Raw genomic sequence first — 26,399 nt, forward strand, 5'->3', positions numbered from 1 at the left:
GAAGTGGTAGGTTGTCTGTAGGCCTTGAAAAAGATATGTGTACAAGATAAATAGAGATTGAGATCAATGAGCTTTCATGTCAATTCTTTTGAAGCAGGAGCAGAGTAAATAACATAGTATAAGAAAGAAGATGAAGCACTGATTACAGGTTAATGTGGATGTGTGCAGGTTCTGATGACATGAATGAAGAGAAAGAACACATTGGCTGAGACAGAAGACACTGCAAGACCAATGGGCAAAGTGTAGGGAGTTTACTCAGGTGCTTATTTGCAACATCAAGAGACATGTGAGTGGTAGGAACAAATTTATTCAGCAGCCAGGCAATTGATCTCAGCCACAGACACCCATCTCAAGTGCTATAAGAAGCATGTAATTTAAGTGTATTCAAATCTTAAAGAAATTGGAAATGATGATCTCAAAGGGAACAGCTTGGTACGATAAAATCCCTCCTTTGGGTGCCAACAAAAGGCTGAGGAAGTGACCTGGAAATGGAGAGCATCAGTAAGGCTGCTGATCAGCTACCCAAACTGCTGTCAATGCTGCAGAGGCATCTCGTAAAAGGGGCTGCAGAGTTTTCTTTGGCACCCTCAGCATCACACCATTAACTACAGTCAAGAATGTCACCCTTGTGTTGGGAGCACTTTTTCGACTTCTGGTCCAACTGAGCTCTCCTGGCTTCCACTGGTAAATTGTATTTCCTACCAGTACATGAATTCTCCGCTGCCACTGCACTGCACAAGGTGGCAAGACCAGGATGGGGAGCTCTGGGATAGCAACATCATGGCTCACAGTACCATCTTTGCTGAGGAAAAAGCACTTATGGGTGCCGGAGATCAGAGCTCGGATTACAGTGCCGGGTGTCTCCCGTCGACTGCTCTCCTCAACTAGTCCACCAATGACAAAAATCCCATTGTCCATGGTCACTGCTGTTGATTTGTAACACTGAAAAGCCAGGGGCACCTGGTTCCACATGTCTAAGTTTGTATTGTAAATCAGGATGCCACGGTGAGCAAGTCCACTTGCCCTCGTGTGAGAGAATCCTCCAATTAGATAGAGCTTGTTCTTCAGGGTGGCAGAAGCAAAATGACTGACTGCAAAGGGTAGGCTGGCTATGGGAGACCAGAACTTCTGTACCAAGTCAAAGCTTTCTGCAGAATCAAGCACATTTCTTCCACTTCGTCCCCCGAGTGCATAAAGTTTCTGCTTGCATGCTAGAAAGCCATGTTCTCGGCGGGGTATAGACATGGATGGCAGCTGAATCCATTGACCTGTAAGTGCATCAAACTCATGCAGATTACCTAATACTGATCCATTAAGCCTTTGTCCCCCAGAGACATAGAGCTTGTGCCCCACAGACAAAAAACCAGAGGAGTCAAGATACATTAAGGGTGGGATCTCCTCCCAACTTTCCATCTGTAGATTGAACCCTAGGAAGTGAGTTTTCAGACGTTCAACCACGCCTCCTTGCATGTTGCTTACAAAGAGGCCCAAGCTCACAATCCAGTCATCATACATGCCATGCCTGAGACCCCCACTCTTTAGGAGTCTCCCGACTCCATCCAGTTGCTCCCACTGCAAGTGTGCATGTCCATACTCTGCAATAATATCTTGCTGAACAGTAGCAACCTCCTCAGAAGTAAGAAGTGGAAGGCGGACTTGTTTCATTAGGTTTTTGATCAGTGTCAGATGCTCAGCTGGTTGGGACCTTACCCAGTGCTGCACGGCATGGTAGACAGTCAATTCTGAGGAGACCAGAAGTTTGTCTGACGAAATAATGCTGATCACTGTGCTAAGATCCAGGCCTGGGAAGGCCTTGTGTGCAGAAAGAGGCTCAAAGTTCAAGAAAATGTGGCGTGCAGCCACACGGAGCAACGCTTGGTGGTTGTGAGTATATGCCAAAGCATATGTCCCTAGGCTGCTGTCCATAGAAATGCTGTTGGCCAAGAATCTGGGGAAGGAGTGAAAAGAAATGGGAGTCAACAAGGTGCTGCTGAAAAATCTTACATCCCAGAAGTTGAAGGTCTGAGCACACTCACTAGCATGCTTATTTATCTTTCTTTGCATAAAATACCACATTGTGACCATGGCAATGAAGTTGCCAAGGTTTCTGAAAATCATGAAGGTGTATCTTTTGTTAAACCCTGAAAACCAAGATAGTTTGCATGAGATTATGAATGCTTGCATCTGTACAATGGACACCTCATAAACCTAGCAGGATAGTCCCCATCCCCACCCACCCCAGCACCCACACATCATTTTAGTTTTGTTTGGACTATGTGTGTCTGAGCAGCAGGGAGCTGTGGTCTTCCAAGGTTCCTTGTAGAGATGATATATCCCTCTAACTCCCAGCAATTTTCTATGTCACCTTAGATCCTAAAAGAGGACTCATTCATAGCCTTCTGAGAGACAAACCCTCACCGTCCCCTCTTCACTTGACGTTTTAACTGAAAGAGGTCTAGAGAAAGAACTTCACTTTTAAGAAATCACAGATCTCTTTTAAAATCTGGTAAAAGCTAGAGACCTTGCTCCCCAGAAAAAAACAGTTTCAAATTAAGAAATTTAAGAGGAAGAAATCTGGGTTTTTGTTATCTGTTGTTGTTGTTGTTGTTGTTGTTGTTGTTGTTGTTTTAATGCTTGGTTCATTGTCCCCTGGAAGGTTAGCCATATAACTTCAAGGCATATTGCCCACAAGGACAAAGCACATCCTATAGAGATGGTATTTCTCCTACAAGGATATCCATATATTTCAAAGATTTCTCCTGCAGCTTCCAAAAATATACCCCTTCTTCATGTTACAAACCACAATCCTGACTTACCTGCCAATAATCTCCAATAATGGGAGGATGACAAGTCTGCTAGCTGCTGTGAAGAGATCTTGAGCAGTCTCTGGTGTGAGCAATAATTCCCCAGTGTAGATATAATTTAGAATTCCCTGGAGGATGGAAGCATTCATTTCTTCAAACACAACATGCCTTTCCCAGTATTCTCTAAAGGGCCTGGTGAACATGGCATAGAAGTAAGGGCTGAATGAGGCCAACAATGCCCTATAAAGAGAGTCAGGAAAGAAACTACATCAAAACATAACTTGAGCTCATGCTAATTATAAACATCCTAAAATCCCCAAATTCATGTAATCCAGCTAAAGTGGGACAGGGAGAAACTCATTCAGTTTGCATTTGAATATGAAACTATCTAGCATCACTCTTCCTGAATATGCAAACAAAAGCATACATTTAAAGCCCTTAACATTGCAATTTATTTTAATTTTGGAATGCATTTCTTCAACTACATGGGTCTCTCGGTAAACCTCACAAACAATATGGATTAAATAAAAGAATATGGCTTGCAAAATTTTTCTCAGGCAGAAGTATTAATGTAAATACATATATTTGTATATGATAATGCACAAAAAATGTGTAAGCATTCATGCCCACCTTAAAAAGTGCATAGATTAATTCAGAAACTGGACAGAAAAATTAAGATAATAAATAACTGAAAGTGATTAAAATTAAACTGAATGATTGGGAGAAAATGAACTTGATAGATCTGACTGTTCTTCTCCATAAACAGAAATGTTTACTGCTCAGGTCAGGCCCGTAGCCAGGATTTCGTTTTGGGGGGGGGGGTGATTTTTTTCAGGGGGGGTTTCGGGGGGGGGGCTGAGTTTGGGGGGGGGCTGAGTCCGAGTGAAAGAGGGTCTAGCCTAGCAAACCTTTTGTATCATTACCTCAATACCCCCATGCATATGGGATATATTGAGTATGGTGATCGGATCATGATATGAATAAACATAACAGTTTAAATAATGCACCAGTAAGGCCTTTTCGCAAACCACCATCAGAACTGGGGGGGGGGGGGGGGGCTCTAATGTACTAGTACTCCTCTGGGTTAGGTAACCTGAACATCTGCTAAGGGGTGAGAAATGTCAAGAATATATAGGAAGGAATACAAGTGTGGGCCTAACGTACACTTCACTCCCAGTGCACATTCCTCTACAGGTCATATCAGCCATGTAGAGTCTATCCTTGAACATCTTTCACTCCATTCACTTGAGGAAGCATATTTATTCTGCAAGAATTTATGCTACCATGTTCTCACAGTCTCTAAGGTGCATATTCATATTCCAGACTAACATGCCTGTGCTTTGAATCCTTGATCAGGTAAAGATCCCTTTTTTATGTGAGTAGAGGTACTGAGCTTTTACTATGAGGCCCAGAATCTAGTAAAATATCTACAGACATGTTCCTTATTTAAAAGGTTTCAAGAGTATTACATGCTGAAGAAAAACAATAGAAAGGCATTGTCCTCTTCCCCACTTGGGAACCATCACCTGACCACTGTAGGATACACTCCTTGAGTTACACGGCTAGATGGGAGAGTACAACTTTCTAAGCATGTCGTGTATCTGACATGCTGCTACTAGGAATCCAAACAGGTGTATCATTATATAGATGTACGCCTGTGTACTTGTAATGTTATGCCTGCAAAAGTAAAGTTGACTGGTGAATAGAAATGTTGGCATCCTTTGACTACCATAGTCAGTGGCTATGACATTCAATTTTGGAACTACAGTTCCCAAAATCTCCCTCTCAACAGTGAACATAGCCATTGTAATTGCTGTTTTAATGTTTTACTGTAATGAAAAACATTATGATGTTTTATTGATTGTATGTGATATTATGGTTGGTCTGAGTCCCTCAAGAGAGATGAGAAGGTCGGTATACAAAACTTTTAAATAAATAAATAAATAAATAAATAAATTGGCTGGAGGATTCACATAGATATATTCCCAGAATCCTCAAGGAACTTTTCAGAGCTTTAAGCAATTGATAGTCTTATTCTTCATGAATTTTTCTAATCCTTTTTAAATATCATCTAATGCTGTGGTCATCACCATATTGGATGGCAATTAAATCCATAAATTAATTATGTGTTGTGTGAGGAAGTGCTTTGTTCTGCCAGTCCTTAATCTCCTGCCAATCTGTTTTATTGAATGATCTTGAGTTCTATTATTAAGAGAAGGGAAAAAAATCTATCCACTTTCCCCACAATATGCATAATTTTTATAAACCTCTATAAACCTTAATTATAAACTGTAATTTGTATGAACATCATCTAGAATTACCGAGACCAGGATTTGTGCTAATCTTAGCAAAAAAAAGTTTTTATAAAAAATAGAAAATAAAAATTGTGCTTGTGTCAAACAAAGAATTACAAAGTTTAAGCTTTTACAGGCTCATGGCTAGTACAGGAACAGAATCATTGGCTTATTAAGAGAAATGATCTGGAGGGATCCATTGTGACAAAGATAGTTATGTGACATTTCGGTGATTATGACACTCTCTCAAAACAGGACCATTTTTGTGCTGCTGTGTTCACCCTGCTCTTGGGTAGGCAACTCTTCTTCCTAAGCAAAGCACTTCCTTGGAGAAGTTAAGGGCATGGCATGTCCTATCAGGCCAATATTCACCAAATAAGATAGCAAAACAGCAAAAGCCAGCAACTCACCGGTGACATGGGAAATTCCTTCCTTCAGCTACCAAGGTGGCATCACAAAGCTGATGGTTCTCGTAAAGCTTCCTTACGCCTGTATGGATGGAGAGACCATACTAAATTTGTGTAACATCTTGATTTAGAAACTACTAGGGCAATAGATCTGGCCAACTAGTTGTTCCAGAAAGACATAAAGATAACACTGGACCTCCTATTATCAGTGCTATTCTTGTTTAAAACACATTTTGAGACTTTTTCTATTCAACTGGATATGTTAGGTTCAGGAAATGTGATGTTCTTGCCAGAAATTTTATGGATTCTATTTATCATTTTAATCTCCTTTTATTATATTAAAGTTGTTAGTTGGGAACATTTAGATTTGTGTGTGTGTGTGTGTACTGCCCATACTGCTGCTCAACAGTCTCTTTTCCTGAGCTGGCCAAGGTGGTCTTCGGAGTAGTGTTGAAGTCCCTACAGCCTGTGATGTTGGGAGACTTCAACATAAATACTGAAGCTTCCCTGCTTAATGTGGCTCAGGACGTATGTCTGCCATGACAACCATGGATCTGTCCCATATGGTATCTACATTCACTCATGCAACCAGACACACTCCAGAACTTGTTTTCTCTACAGAGGAGATGAAGGAGGTCTGAAAATGAAGAAACTGTCTACTGTTACATTGTCATAGTCAGATCACCTCTTGGTCAGATTTTGACTTGCTGGGACTCAGAACCTTTGTAGGAGTGGAGACCCATTAGGATGATGTACCTAGGATTTTTAAGAATCTAGATGGATTCCTGCTAGTTCTTGGGGAAGTTTCCTGCAATCCTTTTGAAGCAGTAGTTGATCTCTGGAATGGGCAAATGACCAGGCTGGTGGACACCCAATTAATCCTAAGCACTTATTTTCATGAAGTGGGGCTAAACCAGTCTCTTGTTCTTTGCCAGCAATGCAACAAGTGAGACAGAAATTAGAGTGACAGTGGCAGAAAATTCAGAGTGATTCCAACTGAAAACTAGTTAAGTTTAATTGAAAACTGATGGTGGGGCAATAAAGGTAACAAAATGTATTGCTAACATTTCTGCATCCCCACAGAAACAACCAGAAGACCCCTCTTTTGAGTGGTCAAGGATCTGTTGCAGTCTGGTCCAAGCTACTCAACAGTCCACTGTAAAGAATTTGCCCAACATTTTGCAGTTAAAATCATTTGGAATTGCTCTGACTTAGATGCACCAACATTGATATAGTTCTAGTGGATGTAAGCTTGGCTCCTGCTTGACCAGTGTTAATGGATACTGTTCAATTTGTTCAGCCTGTGGATAGGTTCCTTGGAGAGATAAGATCCACCATTCGTGTCCTAGACACTCGCCCTTCCTGGTTTATTAAACAGGGCACAGGACTGGCTGAATGGCTAAAGGAAGCGATGAATGCATTTCTATAACAAGGCATGATCTCATCTTGCCTGAAGGACGCTTTTGGGGGAGGGGGGATTCTTGGATCCTCCTATACCAGGTAACTATGGGCCATTCTCCAACACCCCATTTTAGGGCAAGATATTGGAGTGTGTGCTGATTTAGCAATAAGAAGAGTACTTTGATGAGACAAATTATGTAGAACCATTTCAGTCTGGTTTCAGGCCTGGTTATGAGATGGAGACAGCTTTGCCTGCCTTCATGAATGATCTAAGCAGAGAACTGGACATAGGATAGCTTTGCTGAAACTTTCAGTGGTTTTTGCTACCATCGCCCATGGTATTATTCTCAATCATCTCTCTGAGATGGTGTTCTACAGTGACTCTGTCCTTTTCTGAAGGATTCTTGTTCAATTCCTTGGCTGTTGGCCTGTGGAGTTCCTCACAGTTGTGTCCTATGATATTTAATGCCCATATGAAACTACTGGAAGAGGTGCATGAAATTTGTGGTCAGATGTGGTCAGTATGCTGATGAAACCAAACCCTATTACTCCTTTCCACCTAATTCCAAAGAGGCTGTTTCTCTGCTAAACCATTGCCTGCCCCTTATAGTGGAATGGATGAGTGTGAATGAAGCTTAATCCAAATCAAACAAGGATGCTCAAAAGACAGATCTGAAAATATGGAATCGGCCTGTGCAAATGGGGTTACACTCCCTTTGAAAATGCAGATTCACAGCTTGTGGGAATTCCAAGATGCAGCCCTAAGCCTGGAGGCCTTGGGTTAGGCATTGTTAACTTTAGTGTGCCAACAGTACCCATTCTTGGAGAAGTTGGATCTGATCATGATAATACATGTCTTGGTCACATCACATTTGGATTACTGGGATGCATTCTACCTTTGAGTCTACCTTTGAAAAGTGCTCAAGAAACCTCAGCTGGCCCAAAGAGCTGTAGCCAGAGTGCTAACTGGGGCTGGAATACGGGGACACACAATGTCTTTGTTTCAACAGTTCCACTTGCTGCCAGTCCATTTCTAGACACAATTCAAAGCACTGATGATGATCTATAAAGGCCTATATGGGTTGGATATGAAGGACTACATATCACTTTATCAGTCCATTGAGCACTATGGTCTTTTGGAGATAATGTCTTATCTGCCCCACCACCTTGTCAGGCTCATTTCAGGGCAACAAGGGACAGGGCCTTCTTGGTAGCTGCTCTCAATCTTTGGATTTCCCTCCCGGAGGACACTAGGATAGCTCTCTCCTTGCTCCTCTTCTAACAGCAAATGTATAGTTTTTAATCAATACTGTTTTTAAATATTCTGTTACCTGCCTTGAGTCTCATTATTGAGTGAAAGGCAGGATACAAATGAACAAAATAATCACCTTAACTGTCATGGCTTTATCCTGTGGAATCCTTTGTAGTTTGGTGAGGTATTATTTCCTCTGGCTGAGAACTCTAAATACCTCTTCTCTCTACCACAACTCCAATAATTCCATAGTATGTTGCCATAGCAGTTATAGTAAAATCATATCACTATAATTGTTTCATGTGAAAGAGTCTCCTGTGCTCTGGTAAAGCCAACCTCTACATATTTACATTACGATGAAGCCTAATTAGTCAGATTTATAGATTTGGCACCCCCTGAGAGCCAGGAGGAAAAGTCTTGAACAAACAGAATCTGGATGTGTATTGAAGAGCACCTTCTATTGATGTGTTCTGCACAGAACTTACCCTGAGTTGTGTAATGTCCCAAAGAGTTAGGCCTCGTATTTGTGTCATTCTCTTCGTCATCATCTTGGCCCTTTTTGGTATCCATAATCCACCTGTAGATTCAAGAATCTCCAAAAAAAGGATGCCTTCTCTGAGATTCATTAACCGGTCATTTCTGGAGGAGAAGAGAGTGCAAGAGATCCTATAATTTGAAAAAGGGTTGCATTAGCCATCTCAGGTGAGTTAGAATACTGATGATTCACAGTTGCAATAATATCTGGCCAAATATACCCTGCTAAGCTTTGCTATCCTATTGTTATATAACATATTGGAAACCTGGAGGAGTTTCAATGACATCTTTTGGAAATGATTTGAAGGAACACGAAACCAAGAGCAACAACAAGAACAACAAAACATATCTTATAAGTCTGAACAACATGGACAATGATCATTTTTGCTGACCAAAAAATCGCTTGAGATCTGACCAAATCTTTTCTTGCTTCTTCCAGTTGTCATCTTCTCAGAGGAATTCAGGAATAATATTCCATTGAACAGGAATGCTTTACTGTCTCTGTATGCTGTTTTAGATAGCCATCTTCCTGTCCTTGTAGCTCAAGAAAGGGGAGGCAACATACCGCCAAGGCAAAGCACATATTTTGTATGTAGATGGCAATAAGTTCAAGGTCTTGCATCTCCATTTCAAAATAATAGGATGGTGAAATGAGTGATAGAAAAGACCCCTTCCCAAGACCATGGAAAGATACTGGTAGTCTAAATAGTACTGACTTAGATGGAGAAATAGTCTGACCTGGCAGAATGCAGTTTTTTATGTTCTATGCACAATTCAATTTCTTCAATGTCTCAGAGATTCACAGATCCTGTCTCCTCTTTCTACCATGTTATTCCTCATTGATGTTCAAATGACTGTCTGTTTGACTATTCCACTTTTAAGATCTGGCTTCAAGATGGCACCTGTACCTGAGACAGGGGTTTGTTGTTTAGTAATCCTTTTGAGGTATTAAAGAGCTGGTAACAAATCTTGACACAGATGCAACTCCCCAAACCAGTGGAAGAAAGGTCCAGTGCTGCACACAGCATAGTATGAGATGGTTTCACTTAAGGAAAGGTGTTGACGTTGAGTGTTTGGTTGCTGGTAGTTGGTGAAACCAAGGGCCATTGTGGCAAAAGTCTGAAATACAGAGCATAAGAACAACCCTAACCCCCCAGGACAGTATGACCTCCCATTATGACTGCAAACCTAGAGACAGACAAGCAGCAGCCAATGGGATGTTACTATTGTACAGTGCCTATTTCTTATTTGCATATTGGGAAGGGAGGGTGGCTAAAAAGACATATTTTGAGAGACTGTCAGCTCAGTTGATGAGCTGAACATCCCAAAGCAGGTGCTACACTGTCTCCTCTTTCATTCATAATCCCTTTAGATAGTGTGTCTTTTACTATTCGGGGATCATTTTTTAAAATAAAATGAAAAAAATACCACCCAGTTACCAAGTTCTAGAAAAAGGGAGATCCTGTTCATAGAATCATAGAATCATAGAATCAAAGAGTTGGAAGAGACCTCATGGGCCATCCAGTCCAACCCCCTGCCAAGAAGCAGGAATATTGCATTCAAATCACCCCTGACAGATGTTTGTATAATGCTGTGTAAAAAAATTCCAGGATAAAGTATTAATACGTATATGACAATGACTCATATCCACTCCATTGGGTTATATAGGTGGTAAGGATGTGTACCAGTCAGCTCACAATATACGTTAGAAGCAATGGGACAAACTGAGGACGTGTGCATATGCTGGTTTATATATATAGACTCTTTTAATTTTTTTGAATTTTTTTTATACAGGATGACAATAACTCTTTAAGCTGGGAAAACTGGGTGGCTTGGTGAGCTGTGCTCCTACTGACTCTGCTGAATGCTAATGGCTGATGAATAACAGCTCCTTCCTTAGATTCCCTATCTTGGACTGGGTATCTCTTCAAATAAGTTCAAAAAGAAGAGCTTCTCCTGGCAGCCCTTCAGAATAGAGGGTGGTCATCCGATCAGAGCTAAAACATAATAATAATAATAATAATAATAATAATAATAATAATAATAATCTTTATTTATATCCTGCCAGTATCTCCCCAGCAGGGACTCGGGACAGCTTACATGAAGCCAAGCCCAACAGTGCATTACAATGAAATAAAAAACCAAAGCACAACACAAACAGCACAATAAAATAAATAACATAAGAATACATTAAACAATATACAATAATACAATGAAAAATCAATCACAATCACAATCACAATGAATAGGTTCTGAGGTGTCACATTCCTTAAGAACATCACACTCAGTTGAAATCATGTTTTAAAAGCCACCTTAGAGGTGACCCGACAGTGTTACTAGACAATGAGTTTAACGGAACGACTCTGGTGATTATATGTTTTTAATGTTTTTTAATATGGTTTTTATAGCGCTATGTTGAATGTTTTTAATTGTATGTTTTATTAATGTGTGGCATCAAATTGTTGCCAATCTGTAACCCGCCTTGAGTCACCTTAGGGCTGAGAAAGGCGGGCTAGAAATGCTGTAAATAAATAATAAAGAAATACATTCATACACAGACAGTACTATGCTGCTTGTAAATGAATCTGTAGCCCCACAAGATGGAAATAGGATCTGGAGAAATTAACTCAATTATTAAATAAAGTTTCGTATGGATATAAGAATACAATGGATTGGACCCCAATAAGAGACTATATGAAATATGAAAAAAATAAAATTGCTAATTGAACCTTACTGAAAATATTGAACCTTATGGAACATTAAGTGAAAATTGGTACCCAGAAGAATACTGAAGAGGGGAAAGAAACACGGCAGAATATATATATATGTTCTTTCATTCTCTTATATATATAAGAGAATGAAAGAACAGCTAAGACCATGGTGGAAAGGGAAGTTTTTTTTCTTCTTTTCTTTTCTCTACTATTTTTTCTCTTCTTCCTTCTCCTTTTAGACCAGATTCTTCCCTTCCCCGGTTTCCTGGGTAATAGAAATATTATTGTTTATTAGTTTTTTTGTCTTTTTTCAAAATTTAATTTTTTTTTGTAGTATTAATATTATTCTTAGTGCACTTAGGTGAGAAACCTTATGCTTCTACACCCTATTGCATTTTACTTTTTTCTTGCTTTTAAAGATATTGTAAATAGTTTGTAATCAATAAAATTACTTTTAAAAAAGATGGAAATAGGATTTGCATGCTTTCCAAACAAGACTGAATGAATAGCCAAGTATCTCTTCTAGTACTAACAATGTTGGCTATAGTAACATTTCTTTTAGATTTGTTTTATGTTCATATTGTTAATATTTATGTTTATATTTGTTTTTGTAGTCACTACTCTCACACACTATGGGGAACATTTGGCATCCTTCTCTCTGGTTTTTCTGTTATATATATTTATGATTGTTAATTGCATACCGTCCAGCTGTCCCAATCTGGCAGTTTGGTTTCACTCCACTGTTCCACTTTTTCAGTCATTTTTTAAAATGTCCCAACTTAACACACACCCCAGTTTTCATTGGGAAAAGGTATGTGATTTTTTATTAATGTTCTGGGTTTTATTCATGCTATTTTAATGGTTGTAAGACACTCTGAGCACTGCAAATGTAATGTCAAAGTAGCATCCAGTATTCTGAATAAATACAGATTTCTCCATCCTCACCTAATGCTGCATCCTGTCCTGAACTTAGCCCCAGCTTTAAAAGATTCTGGGTTTTACAAGCACTGTCTGCACCTTCTGTTCTTACCACCATCACCTTTTGTTCCAGCTAAGTTGCTGTTCAGATAAACAATTCAAAAGTAGACAATGGCCACAATCCTACATTGGCTTGGTGGAGCACAAAAGCCCTCTGAAACTTTTTTCTGTTCTTTGAAACTGGAAATGTTTTGAGCTTGAAAATAATTAGTTACTAATAAATTTGCCTTCCCAGTTTGTTAAAATTCTCAAGAATGAATTTAAAATTAATTATTGTAATAATTAAAAATCAATTTTTTTAAAAAAAAATTATGATTAACAGTTTACACTATTTTAATCCATTTGTTTGGGAGTATAATTTAGGGGTCATGGTGACCACGTTAGTAATTCCAAATTAATTTCAAATTTGATGACTTAATGATTAATGGTTTTGCTAGCAATTTGGTGTACACACTGCTCTTTACATTTAATATTAATGAACTGCCGTACTCTTACAATTTAACATTGATGCATTAGTGCAAACCCGAACATTTCCCAGATTGGGGGGGAGGGGGAGGGGAGAGAGAGTTTTAATCACCCTGAGAATGATTGGAGAGCTTTAATCCATAAACTGACTTTACAATCTCTGTCCTCCATTTATAATGGGAAAGAGCCTGTTTTTTCTTTAAAAAAAATACAACCAGGCCTCCATATGTATGAATACTGTATCCATAGATTTAACCATGCAAATATTTTTTTCACAAATTCCAAAAATCATACCTTGATTTTGCTGTTTTATACTGGAGTCACCATTTCAACATACCATTGTGAAACCTGGAAACCGATGTCCTCACTGTGGGAGAAGATGCAGATCAAGAATAGGGCTCCACAGCCACCTACGGACCCACTGCCAAGACACTACTTCTGGAAGACAATTATCCTCAAGCTATGAGGGATCGCCAAAGTAAGTAAGTAAGTATGTATATAATAGGACTTGAGCAACCACTGGTTTTGGTATCCACAATGGACTAGTGGATACTAAGGGACTACAATAAAGATTATATCTAGTTTCCTCATTTCACACTAGATTGGCTAAAGAAAATTGTTGTAAAACATATTAACAGTTTTGTTATCTCATGCTACCCCTGTCTTGTACTGAGATTTTCACACAGTCTGAAATATGATAGCAACGAAAGATCTTTTGCGCTTTTGCCACGGAGCCTGCCAGCTCCCATCACATACAGTAAAAGTACTTCTGGGGCGGCTCTGTGGAAAAAGTGCAAAAAAAAAACCCAAAACCCATTGCCACCACCAAAAAATTGCTGGCAGTGCAAAACAGGAGGCTTCCCGTCTTTCCATAAGGAAATATAGGTTGAGCTGGCTTAAAGAGGCTTTCACCCATGTGATGAGGGAGAAGCTGGGATGGAGTGTGCTACCTCTGGCAACATAAAATCCTGGTTGAGGAAAGAAGAGAGTGTGAAGGGAGATACAGCCAGGTCTCCCTTAAAACCCGAACCCAGCTGACTTGAGGCTTGAAGTAGCTTAGGAAAGATGGGTGAATGAAGGGAGAAATAGTCAGGTCTGCCTTTCTATAGCCTGAACCCAGCTGACTTATTTATTTATTTAGTTATTTGGAACTTTTATATCCCGTTCTTCTCAACCTCTGTGGAGGGACTCAGAATGGCTAACAACAGCAAAAATCCAATGCTACGCAATACATAACATTTTAAAAACAACATACATGAGTTATAAAATACATATAAAAAACAGTTCGTCGAGTTAAAAACATCATCCAACTCAATCCAAACATCATGGTCCAATAACTCTTCATCTTTATCTGTTCAGTCCATAAATCTGCGCATGCCTGATTCCAAAGCCAGGATTTCAGTTGCTTCCTGAAGGTCAGGAGGGAGGGGGCAGATCTAACCTCGTTGGGAGAGAGTTCCATAGCCGAGGGACTATCACTGCGAAGGTGGTCTCTCGTCCCCATCAAGCGCGACTGCGAAGGTGGTGGGACCGAGAGCAGGGCCTCTCCGGAAGATCTTAAAGTCTTTGATGATTTTTAGGGGAAGATACGTTACTGAGGCTTAGTCTCCCCTCCATGTGATGAGGGGGATGGGGGAAGCCTGGACTGTGTGGGGCATGGGACAACAGATCCCCACACGTCCTGGGCAGGATCTGCTGCCAGAATTGCCTCAGTTTGCAGTCATACTCTATGATACTGATGTGAAGAGGTCCTAAGGGTCCAGCCTTTGGTCCTTGCCTGATAAGCAGAGCAAAGACTTTACATTAGATTTCTGAGTTTCAAGAATGCTTGTGCAAGCCAGCTTTGGAGCCCAGCTGACCTTGACTTGGCTCTTACATTTATTTATTTATTTATTTATTTAGTACACTTGTATACCGCTAATATCTCAGCCTGTGCGGCGACTCATTGCGGTTTACAACATATTTAAAAATACAATATTCACTTTAAAAATATAAAATAAAATATAAAAATACATACATATACATACATAGTATTGGGCCACCAATACAGACCGGAACATCTCATAGTTAAAGTCGTAATCCAATTCGTTATCCTTGATTGCTAGTCCATGATCAAAACATCATCACATCGGAATTAGTTGAAAACTTGCTCGAACATCCAAGTTTTCAGTTTTTTCCGAAATGCCATTAGCGAGGTAGCTGATCTTATTTCAGTAGGGAGGGCATTCCAAAGCCGGGGGGCCACCACAGAAAAGGCCCTATCTCTCGTTCCCGCAAGCCGCACTTGTGAAGCAGGCGGGATGGAGAGAAGGGCTTCTCCTGAAGATCTTAGGGTCCTGGTGGGCTGATAGGCTGAGATACGTTCGGATAGGTATGTAGGGCCAGAACCGTTTAGGGCTTTAAAGGTCAAAGCCAGCACTTTGAATTGGGCTCGGTAGCTAATTACATGAGCTTCATAGTTCCAGAATGAGACCATCACAATTAACTTTAACATACCCAGCACTGTTGTCTAGTATCTACTCTGTCCAAGAAATGCATGTGCACATTGTGTAGTCGTTTAGTGGTTTTAGAGCCCAGGGGAAGAGGGATTAGGTGTAATCAATTGTTCTGGAATGGAAAGCACCATCGCTGGCTACATGGACTCAAAGTAGTTGGATACTCCAAAGCTTTTTGGAAAGCTCCAGAGTATTCAGTGATTTCAGAAGAGACATATCAAGGCTGTGTTACACTCAAGCAGCTTTGTGCATCATGTAATAGCCACTGAGCTGATTCGGTGGTCCTGTGTCTTAAATTACAAGTGAAGATGCATTCCTAGAGTAAGGACTTGAAAGTGAGGTGTTTCATAAGTTTTGCTATGCAACAAGAATGGGAAAACTTTTGATCCTTCAATATGTTGTGACCTACAGCTCCCTAATAGCTCTAGCTTTTAGCCAGCGTAGGACATGTCTGAAATATTTGTGGAGCCAAAGGATCTCCCCCTTCTACTGAAAAATGTAAAAACCTTAATGTTGAGCAATTGACAGTGCTGCTCCATAGTTTGAAGCTACACTCAGCTTAGTTTAATCTAGTTTAACTTAACTCACTGTGGTGCTCCATACCATATTTCAGGCTAAATTTCTATTTTTTCTCCACTCCACCTCTTGTGTTCCCGTCATGGAGTTGTGTAGAGATAGGTCCTTTCCCTGAGTTTCTCTGAGCCAAGTATCATATTTCACATTCAATGTTTGTGTTCTTCAGATGCCAAACCATTTGCAAGCATACTGAAAGCAAACCAGAAGTGCCACTCCAGGGAGAGATAAACATATGGACCTAAAGAGATAATTTCTAACATTTTAAAAATGGCATTGGCCCACAAGTGGCTAATTCAGAATGCTCACATTTACTAAGCTGTTGTAATCAAAGCTGTTAAAACAATGTTACTGTTGTTAACTGCATTTCTCCTCATGTTATTGTTCCAAAATTTGTGACATGGTATTTAGAGCTTTTAACCAACTGTTTTAGGTCTTTATGCCACTCTTGATTGTGTTTCCATATGTATTTATGAGTGCCATAAATGTTTATTATTCACCCTCACTCGTTATGTCTTTGCCCTGGACATTTCTGAAGGTGCTTAACTCTGCTAGATAAGAGTGAGTCATTCTCCCTTTTGCAAAGTTAATTGAAATTTCTTATCGTGTAAGCAATCTTCAAAACAGCATTGGGAAGCCTGTCAGCGTCTGGATGGTGTTGGATGACAACTTATAGTTGCTGGCTAAGGTGGATATGGCTTAAGGTCCAGCAATATTATTTGGAGAGCCACAGGTTCCCCAAACCAACTTTAAACAGCTTTATATCAGACAAAGGCACACATTATCCAGGAGCATTTATACTCACTAGAAGCGTCTTCAGGAAGAAGGCTGACCTCCATCAGTACTAGGCCGCTTTTATTGACATAGATGCGAGTGGCTTAAGCTGGCATCATATATGTGCAAAGTGCCCAATCTACTACTGAGTCATATTTATTCCAGTGGTATCCAGAAGGTTGGGATCAATTCAAATGCGGGAGGTCATGAAAAATGTGTTTGTACACCCAAGCCTTATGCAAAGACTATAATACATCCCACAGTGGTGGTGCTCATGTGTCCCCTTGTGGTTGTTTTGTGACTATTGTGCCCCTTGTGGAATCCCCTCTCTCCCAAGCTTGTGTGGGGAAGAACAGATACTTGACAATTCTACAAGGCTCCAAGGAGGATTTTTCTTGCATCCAAGATTCAGGAAACCCTGTACCTTTAAAAAGACAAATGATTTCCTACCAAACTGCTTCTGACCGCTTCTGGAATTTTGTTTTTTAATGTGATGTGACTATAAGCCTTGGTGGGCTGTGATATTCAGAAATTGGCTGCTGGACCCCTGAAGCCTGGGTACCATAAATTTACTATATAGAGATCCTCAAATTATATGAGGGATCTCCATACCAGAACCAATAAGTATTGGTGTGGAGGTTTTCACAGAGTCATGGCCATCCCTGTGGTAAGAGTTTATTTTAAGTACAAGAAGAGAGGAGGATGCAACATTAGCAAAGGTAGAGGAAGAAGGCAAAGGAACGGGGATTTGCGATGAAGGAGAAAAAAAGAAAAGTAATGAAGAAGACGGTTAGTGAAAGTTTTTGGAATGTGCATAAATTGGCTATGATGAATAGAGAGAAAATAGAGAAGAACTTTATTTCGGAATGGGAACTATCTTTGAATTTTCTGGGCAGAAGGGAAAACATTTTAGAATAGGCTCCATATTTTGGACTTTGTTAGAATTTTTGCTTCTAATTTTTAGATAAGATTCTTGTACTAGATGGAAGAATGGCTGAATATTTTGCTGCGAAGGAAGGGCAAGGTTGGGTGTGAGTGTTCAACCCAAAGGATGGGAGGTCACTGCAATGGGAGTGGGAAAGTGGGGAATAGTATATTGGGGAACAATTATTGTAGGCACTGTTCAGAAGTGTTTATGTATGCATATTTGTGTGGATTTTGGGAGAGGGGTGGAAAGCAATCATACCAATGATTGGTATTTCGTCTTGATTAAAAATGTAATTTCTGCAATATAATTGTAAAAATAAGAACTTTTGAGATAAAAAAGAGAAAGAGTTCATTTCCTCTGTGGAGTATTATTATGTACTGGGTTTTCAGGGCTGGCACTGTTGTCTTTGCATTTTGCTTGCAGGTGATGGCATATAATTATTGCACCATTACCGTCATGTTGTAACAAGAGGAATTTCAGGTTTAAGCACATTAGCTTGGTGTGTATCTCATGTACTGCACTTTTTTGCCAAATGCTGCAGCCAAAAGCACTTAGTTTTCACCTGGAATAAGCTATGCGGTGGATTTAGAAATTCAGTTTTAAATTGCTTTGCTGATCTTCCTGCTAGTGGTTGGCCTGTCATTAAAAATGCCACCCAGCAGTGTGCAGGCTTGGTGTCAATGACTATATGTGTAGCCCCATCTGGCTCTATAATTACTACCTCCACATCAGCAGATGAATGTTAATGGGTAATGTGTAAACACAACATCTTTTATGTTTACCTAGCAAACATCTGGATGGAAGGCTTTGGATAATCTCTTTGACTGGGCTGAAAAAGAGACAGTGGAATTGTTGAATGTTAGCTTAGGAAGATACTGGCATAGTACTCTGTGAAGGCAGAACTGGAATGGAAAGAGAAATTACTGTGGACATTCAAACAACAGTGGAGGGAGAAAGGACTAGAATAAACAGGTTGAATATCCCTTGCCTGGAATTCCAAAATTCAAAATATTCTTAAATGAGTAAGTAAGAAAATGACATCTTTGTTTTATGATGGTTCAGCGTAGCTAAAATTTGATTCATGCACAAAAATAGGGTGAGGTGCCAGTCTAGTGAGGCTGATGTGGTCTTGGCCAAGGTGAACATCAATGCAGTGCTGCAATGGGTTCAGTCAGGTGCATTTGGCCACATTCAGTGTAGACTTTCTCATAGAGATATAGCAGAACATAGTGGGAATTAGTATCAGTGGAACTGCTTCATCGGGGAAGTTACATATTTCCTACAGCCAGCCCAGGTCTGCAGTGTTTTGGACCTTCTGCAGTTTCCAAACTGTTTCCAACAGAATATACTGTATTGAGAACATACACATGCTACATAAAACCCCCTTTTTCTTGTACCTGAAGCCCCTAAGTCACCAACTTTTACAAAATAACCAAAATGACACAAACAAGGTCAAGACAATCCCAGTTTATGTCTCCTGCCCACACAGCACCAAACTTCCCATATTCAGCCAAAGTAACCAAAGTTGTGGGTGGAAGGGACACCATGTCATTTCTTGTACACCTAAGATAGTGTTGCATTGCAGCCCATGGTTGTGGCTGATGTGAATGTAAATGGGGAAGTGGATCATAGGAACTCTAGGCCTCTGAGCTAACATGAGATTTTAAGTCCTGAAAATGATCAGTCTGTGTCTCCAGCTGTTAGTGAAAGTCACATTCCAGAGAGGTGCCAAGATGGTGCAGAGGAGTCATTCTCTAGGGAAACAAGTTCAGAGGATGAAATCCCAGGTGGAGAAAATAATGAATTGCAAGATAATGAGCTGGTTGATAGGAGATTCAGTTTTTGTAAACTTTATGCTGCTGAACAGAATCTCCAAAGGTCACAGCGCTTATTACAAAAGAGACCCATATCAGGAAGTCATGGGAAAAGGCATGATTTCACGTGTATATTAGAAAGGCTGGGGTGGGGGAGGTGTTCCAGCCAGTCTGGTCAAGTTTGGTAATTAAGGCAACAGCTTACCAAGCCTTAGTCAAGCCTGTTGAGGGACTTCTAGTTCCTTCTCATTGTTCTTGTTTCATGCTTCAAAGTTTGAAGGATTGTTCCTGGATTCTTGTATTGGATTTTATGCTGCCTTGTAATTCCTGGTTGTCTTATATTCCTGTGATGGATGTCCTGTTGCTTTAGGATTTTGGTTCAAGGTACTCTTGTCCTTAGATGAAGGGCACTAAGAAAATCCAACAAATGCTACGTTCAGCTAAGGACAACAGGAGTCCTTTCACCACTGCAGGAGTCTACCGGATACCATGCAGCTGTGGATAAGTCTGCATAGGGACCACCAAACACAGCATTGCCCAAACACATATCAAGGAACATGAAAGGCACTGCAGACTACTTCAACCAGAGAAATCAGCCATAGCAGAGCACCTGATGAACCAACCTGGACACAGCATATTATTTGAGAACACAGAAATGCTGGACCACACCAACAACCACCATGTCAGACTACACATAGAAGCCATTGAAATCCACAAGCATGTGGACTATTTCAAAAGAAAGGAAGAAACCATGAAAATGAACAAAATCTGGCTAGCAGTACTAAAACCTCTAAAATTATAACAGTAAATAAAAAGCAAAACTCAAACACAGAGAAACTCTAGCAAGGAAACAATCAGGAACACCTCTCAACAAGGAAATTTCCCAGACAGCAACAAGCCACAATTAAAAACTGTCAGGCCATCAAATGCTAATCAAGGTGGACAATTGAAACATTAACACCTAGCTCTAACAGACAACAGTTCTTTCTCCCACCTTGGACCTTCCACAGATATATAAACCCGATTTTCCAGTTTCCAACAAACTTCACCTTAGGATGCTTACCACAGATGCAGGTGAAACGTCAGGAGGGAATGCTTCTAGAACATGGCCATACAATCCAAAAAACCTACAACAACCCAATTATGAAAGTTGTTATGAAGCTATGACTGTATATTCAAGATTAGAGCTGGAAGTAGTCTGATTTCACCTCAGTGGTCCTAAGAATCATTTTTGCTCTTTCAGCAGACATTTTTATTCTGTTGACTAGAGGGAAATGTCTGCATACCCCCAAAGGACATTTGGGAGTGTTGTTGGGGCATATGTTAGAAAGTGCAACCATCAAAAGTCTGCTGGGGGGCTAATAAGTCCGTAGTGTTCCCCAGTTTTACACCCTTTGACTAAGAATAATTCCCGAGAGAAGAAACCATAAAATCCATCCCTTTTCTCATAATTTTTGTTTGTATTTGCATCTGCTCTGAACCTAGGATCAGAGGAAGAACTTTAAAGGTCCCAAGCACTTAATAAATTTTGGTACTCCCATATATATTTAATTCAAAATATACACAATAACAAACTGAGAAATAAAAAAATTCTGAAATGAAACAAAACTTTGAGTAAGATGGAAAACAATTTTGTACACTTGCACTTTATTTATATTTGAACAGTTTTCCCTTTTTCTAATTGCAATGTATTTTATCGCAAGAACCCTTTTTTTGTGGAACCTGGTTCAGCTGCATCATTTGCGGGTTTGCATTATGAAGTCTAATCTGGCAATGGAAATTCCTGTGGTGCCCCCACTTCCCTTGGTACCCTAAGCACGTACATATTTTGCTTAATGGTTAATCCAGCTCTGTGTAGAGCTAGTTTCCATCAATGATCTACAACTCTGGGACACAGATAAGTCAGATTTGTGATACCTTGTTTTCTATGACACAGGCAGAGTAAGGCCATTGTTACAAAGCAATACATAATCCCCCAAAATAAAAATACAATGAAAACAATAGACTATAGAATGTTATGAAAGAGTGCAAACAATGAAATATTCATTTAAGAAATGACCATCATAGCAATTGGGAGAAATAAATTGCCAGATGCAGATTGTTTAACAATAGAGCTATTTCAATCTACTGATGCAGTATCCATTCCAATGGTAATAAAAATCTGCCATCAAATATGGAACACAACACAAAGGCCTGCAGACCTGAAATGCCAATATACATTCTAATCCTTCTCCCAAAAAGGTACATTGGGGACTGAAGTAACCATTGGACTATTGTACTGTTCTGTGTGAGCAATGTGATTCACAAGATTTTTCAACAATACTTTTAACAAGAAAGCACTTGAGATCACATCACCAATATAAATTGAATGATGGAACACACCAAAGTATTTCAGCAAAAAATCAACCTGTGCTTTATAAAATACAGCGAAGTCTTTGACTGGATAGATCATGAGAAATTATAGGGCATTCGAACAGAAATGAAAGTACTACCACTTTAGATTGTCTTGATGTATAATCTCTACTCTCAACAAGTCAAGAGCAGGACACAATACTGGGAAACAGAGTGGTTTTCCATTGACGGGGGGGGGGGGGGGGGGTCAACTCTGCATTTTATCATCCAATCATTTCTTTGCAGAATATATGTAGAAAGCAAGATTAGTCTCAAAATCAGAATAGTTTAATTGATTTGCAGAATACATGTAGAAAACAAGATAAGACTCAAGGTGCATTAGCATTGTAGAATTAATATAGTTTGGCACCACTTTAACTGCCATGGCTCAATACTATGGAATCCCAGGAATTGTTGTATGGTGAGGCATCAAAACTCTTTGGCCAGAGAAGGCAAATGTTGTAAAACTACATCTCCCAGGATTCCACATCATTAGGCTATGGCACATAAAGTGGTGTCAAAGTGTACTAATTTTACATGTTTTAATCAGTTTTGTAGTATTTAATTCATTTTTTCATTGCCTTCCTGATGGTCACGTTGCTAACTGCTTCCAAGGATAATGCTAGCAAGGATGATGAAATATATTTTGTAAGAATGCAGATGGAAACAAATGTTATTCATAGAGACCTGCGTGACAATTTTGAGACCCCCACTTTGAAAAAACAATCCCACCATCCTTCCTCCGCTCACTCTTATAATTAGTCAGCAGCCATAGGCAAACTTCCTCTCCTCCAAACCATCTACACTTGACACTGTGTCTTCATACACACACTTTCCTCAGACCTGGCTGACCCTTAATATAATACAGAAACACACAGTTTTGTTTTCCAACAAATTCTGAAGCCATCACAGATAAGCCCTCAGTAATTCACACTAAAACAAAGTGTTGACACTAACTTTCAATGCTCTAAATGGTTTGGGGCTAGAACTTCCAAAAGACCTCTTTGTCCCAGATATACCTTCCCAAGTATTCTGTGGTCCTCCAGCATGATCCACAATTTCAGAAGTGAGGCAAGTGGACATGAAGGCAAGACCTTCCAGTTATGATTCCCCTATTAAAAATACTCCTTGAGAGCACCTGTTTCATTTGATTTTGTGGCTGAAGTCTGGATTTTAACAGAAAGGTGTTGTGTGCCAAGGTGATTAAATGCAGTGTGTAAATATGTAGTAAGCAAACAAGCAAGCAGATGATAGATAGGTAGATAGATAGATAGATAGATAGATAGACAGATAGACAGACAGACAGATAGACAGATAGACGGACAGATGATAGAGGACTTCTTTGTTTGGCATTTCCCATGGAATCCTAAACTCAAAGGTTAAGGAAAGAGGAAAATGCATTTCATGTAGATTTTCTTGCCACACACCTGCAGGTGAAACGATGCTGCAATACCTGCAGTATTTGATATATCCTTGTCATGACTGTCTCTGCAGTTTGTGTTGAGAGAGGTCTGAATTACAGAAAATGTCAGAATAATAAATGTCTTTTCAAAATACCAAATGGCTTCAGTAATTCCAATTACGTGCCCAAGTCAGGTCAATTTTGGCGTCATCACTACGAAGAGATGCTCAGCTTGGCAAACTTTAAAGACTAAACCTGACAGACCAAAATAAATCAATCAATAAATAAATCAGCCATCGCTTCTCTAGTTCCTACAGTTATTTCCTCGGAGCTGATAATAAAAAGAGAGAGGCGGCAGGACGGAAGGGGAGCTGAATGCTCAATAGCTTCATGAGACTAATTATGATAAACAGCCCCATTGCTGTTAATATCCGGCCATTAATTCCCAGATGGAGCTGTGGAAAATGTCAGGATTGCAAATGTCAACTCTTTAAGAGGACCTGGCAGGTACTGAAGTGGGGACTGAAGCCTCGCTTTCTATTAGGAGAATAAGGACAGAGGCACAACCCAATACCATGTTGTTTAGATGGTAATTGCAGTTGGGAGAAGAAAGAGAACCTTTATATTGGCTAACTATATATATATATTCTAAAGAAATCAGGTCCTGTCTGATCTTGGAAACTAACAGGGTCATCCCTGTTAGTCCTTGGATAGGAAACCAAAAATCAGTGGTTCCCAACCTATGGGTCCCCAGGTATTTTGGCCTACAACTCCCAGAAATCCCAGCCAGTTTACCAATTTACTAGGATTTCTGGGAGTTGGAGGTCAAAACATCTGGGGACCCACAAGTTAAGAATCACTGTCATAAATGAATAGCAGATGCTGATGGCTGTATTTCAGGGGAAAGAACTGGGAAAACCACCTTTGGGTATTCTTTGTCTATAAAAACCCTATGAAATCATGGTGTTGCCATAAGTCAACAAGTGACTTGAAGGTGCACACACACACACATATTTCCACCACAGGGTGAGGAAAGTTCCAGTCCTATACCGTCATTCTAATCCTTTGCACACATTTTCTTCTTCTTCTGGCTTTATAGCAACCGTTTCTGGCAGAACAGGACACATTTCTGGCAATGTCAGTGAGATTCTGGGCATTACATCAAATGACCAGACAAGGTAGCAGACCTCCTTTTGGGAGCTTGATGTCTACTTGAACATCTAAAAAGTGGTGGGAAGGGAGATACTTTCGAGTGAAGAAATGGCTGCCAGCAGGGTGGATGCTTAATCCTCTCTCCATCCACCAGTCCTTCCTTAAATTCCCTGGCCACTGTTGGTTTTCTCCAGATGAAAAATAAGCAAGTTTGCCATGGCTTAGAGAGAGAAAATGATTCTTTCTCCCATTCCTTGGGAAAGGGCAGCCTAGGAAGAAGTGGTGGATTGGAGAAAGTGCCTCTCTTCTTGACAGCTTCCTTTTTGTGTCAAAGGATCCTTTCTCCCACTTGCCTGGAGAATATCCTGAATTTTCACAGACAGGCTTGCTTGCCAAAATAATAAAATAGACCTCCCTGGGAGGCAAGGCTTGTGCTTCCACTAATGCTAGGTTGGGGAGGGCTAAGTGTCCCTATCCCTAAACTGTATGCATACCTAAGACCAGGACCATGAAGACTCCTGCATGGTTGGGTTCCCTGATCAGCTATTCAGTTTATAGCCATCTCTGCATCAGTTTAAGGGGAACCAAGATTATCAAAGCAGATAATGTTGGAAATTACAACCTTCTTCAAGCCTTCTCTAGTATTTTTTATCTATAATCCTGTTTCTTACTTATTGTATGTATATTCTGATATGCAGGTTTCTTTCCTTACTCTTATTTTTTTTTCCTGAGAAGTTGTGGGTGGGGCTGCAGACCACATGGTCCACTCTGGGACAAGCACAGAGTGCAGACTTCTTTAGACTTTAGGATTGCTCAAATTGCATACTTGCAAACACTTGCTTACTGTTTATTGTAAGAGAGATGTTCAGACCAGATGGCACAGAAAGTATCTCAAACATATCTGTACATGACTGATAAGTTGTGTACCTGTGTATGCTGAACACATGAAGGTCAACCAAATATGTTTTTTTAAATCAAAGTCTACTTCATTTTGTCTCTTGAGTGTATAATATAAAACAAGTTGTTTATGGAAAAGTAAATATATATTTTGGGCACTGAAAAACACTTCTGAAGAACTGCTGTTTTTATGCAATGGCATATTCTCTGTTTCCTAACAGATCAGAGACAATAGGTTATTCGGTCTAAGAACAGAACCCAATTGCCATGCATAATTACATTTGGTTGTATACCACTTAAGAAGAGTCTACTCAAACAGGTTTTTAGCTCTTCTCTAAAAGGTTATAAATGCCATTTTCTGAAAGATGATTATCTCTAAAATGTCATGCTTTTCTAAAAGATAATCTACAATATCTGCTTTGAACTGGATTATATGAGTACACGACCATATAATCCAGTTCAAAGCAAATAATCTGCATTTTATATGCCAGCCATATACAATTCAGATTATCTCCTTTGAACTGAATTATATGGCAGTGTATGATTCATAGAATCAATTCAAAGCAGATAATGTGGATTACATGCTTTCATAATCTGGATTATATGGCAGTGCAGAAGGGGCCTGAGAAGCATCTCAGGCCCCATCTACACTGCCATATAAAATCCAGATTATGTGCTTTGAACTAGATTGTATGACAGTGTAGACTCATTTAATCCAATTCAAAGCAGATAATATGGATCATCTGCTTTGATAATCTGGATTATATGGCAATGTAGATCCAGCCTCAGTAAAAATGCAGATTAAAGAGGTGGAGGGGGAAGTGCTAGCTTCTCAAGGCATTAATTTTTAACCTCTAGCTTAACTATTCAAACAAGAGAGCCAGTGTTAAGGAACAGGAAATTAACAAGTGATAATCATTCTTCACTGGTTATTTGCTTGGATCTTGATGCCTGACTCAGACATTCCTAACCTCAAATCACCTGGCAACTAAACCTTTAACTGGAATGGGTAAACTCTTGTTCTGCTATTTTGATATGACCACTTGGCAACTGAGGAAATGGGCTTCTTTATTCTGTCCTTCAGTCACCAGTCTTAAGTCTGCAGAGCCAGGCTGGGGGACAACTAT

General features: G+C 39.8%; 1 protein-coding gene across 1 annotated transcript; it reads right to left on the reverse strand.

The window, feature by feature from the left end:
- Nucleotides 1–291: 291 nt before the first annotated feature.
- Nucleotides 292–8,808, reverse strand: LOC132766683 (kelch-like protein 6). The gene is made up of 4 exons (XM_060761001.2): nt 8,644–8,808; nt 5,509–5,587; nt 2,817–3,044; nt 292–1,948 (listed from the first exon to the last, which is right to left on the reverse strand). Exons 1-4 carry the CDS (start codon nt 8,726–8,728, stop codon nt 499–501), a joined length of 1,842 nt encoding a protein of 613 aa, XP_060616984.2. The 5' UTR covers nt 8,729–8,808; the 3' UTR covers nt 292–498.
- Between the last annotated feature and the right edge of the window lie 17,591 nt (nt 8,809–26,399).

The sequence above is a fragment of the Anolis sagrei genome, chromosome 2 (assembly GCF_037176765.1).
Source record: "Anolis sagrei isolate rAnoSag1 chromosome 2, rAnoSag1.mat, whole genome shotgun sequence".
Classification (NCBI taxonomy): domain Eukaryota; kingdom Metazoa; phylum Chordata; class Lepidosauria; order Squamata; family Dactyloidae; genus Anolis; species Anolis sagrei.

Bases quoted from the DNA above. Each gene is read 5' to 3' on its own strand.
- LOC132766683 (XM_060761001.2), bottom strand. From the start codon at position 8,728: ATGGATACCAAAAAGGGCCAAGATGATGACGAAGAGAATGACACAAAT. The intron at 5,588-8,643 runs GTAAGTTCTGTG...CCATCCATACAG, and splicing joins GGGACATTACACAACTCAGG to GCGTAAGGAAGCTTTACGAG. The intron at 3,045-5,508 runs GTGAGTTGCTGG...CTCTCTTTATAG, and splicing joins AGGAATTTCCCATGTCACCG to GGCATTGTTGGCCTCATTCA.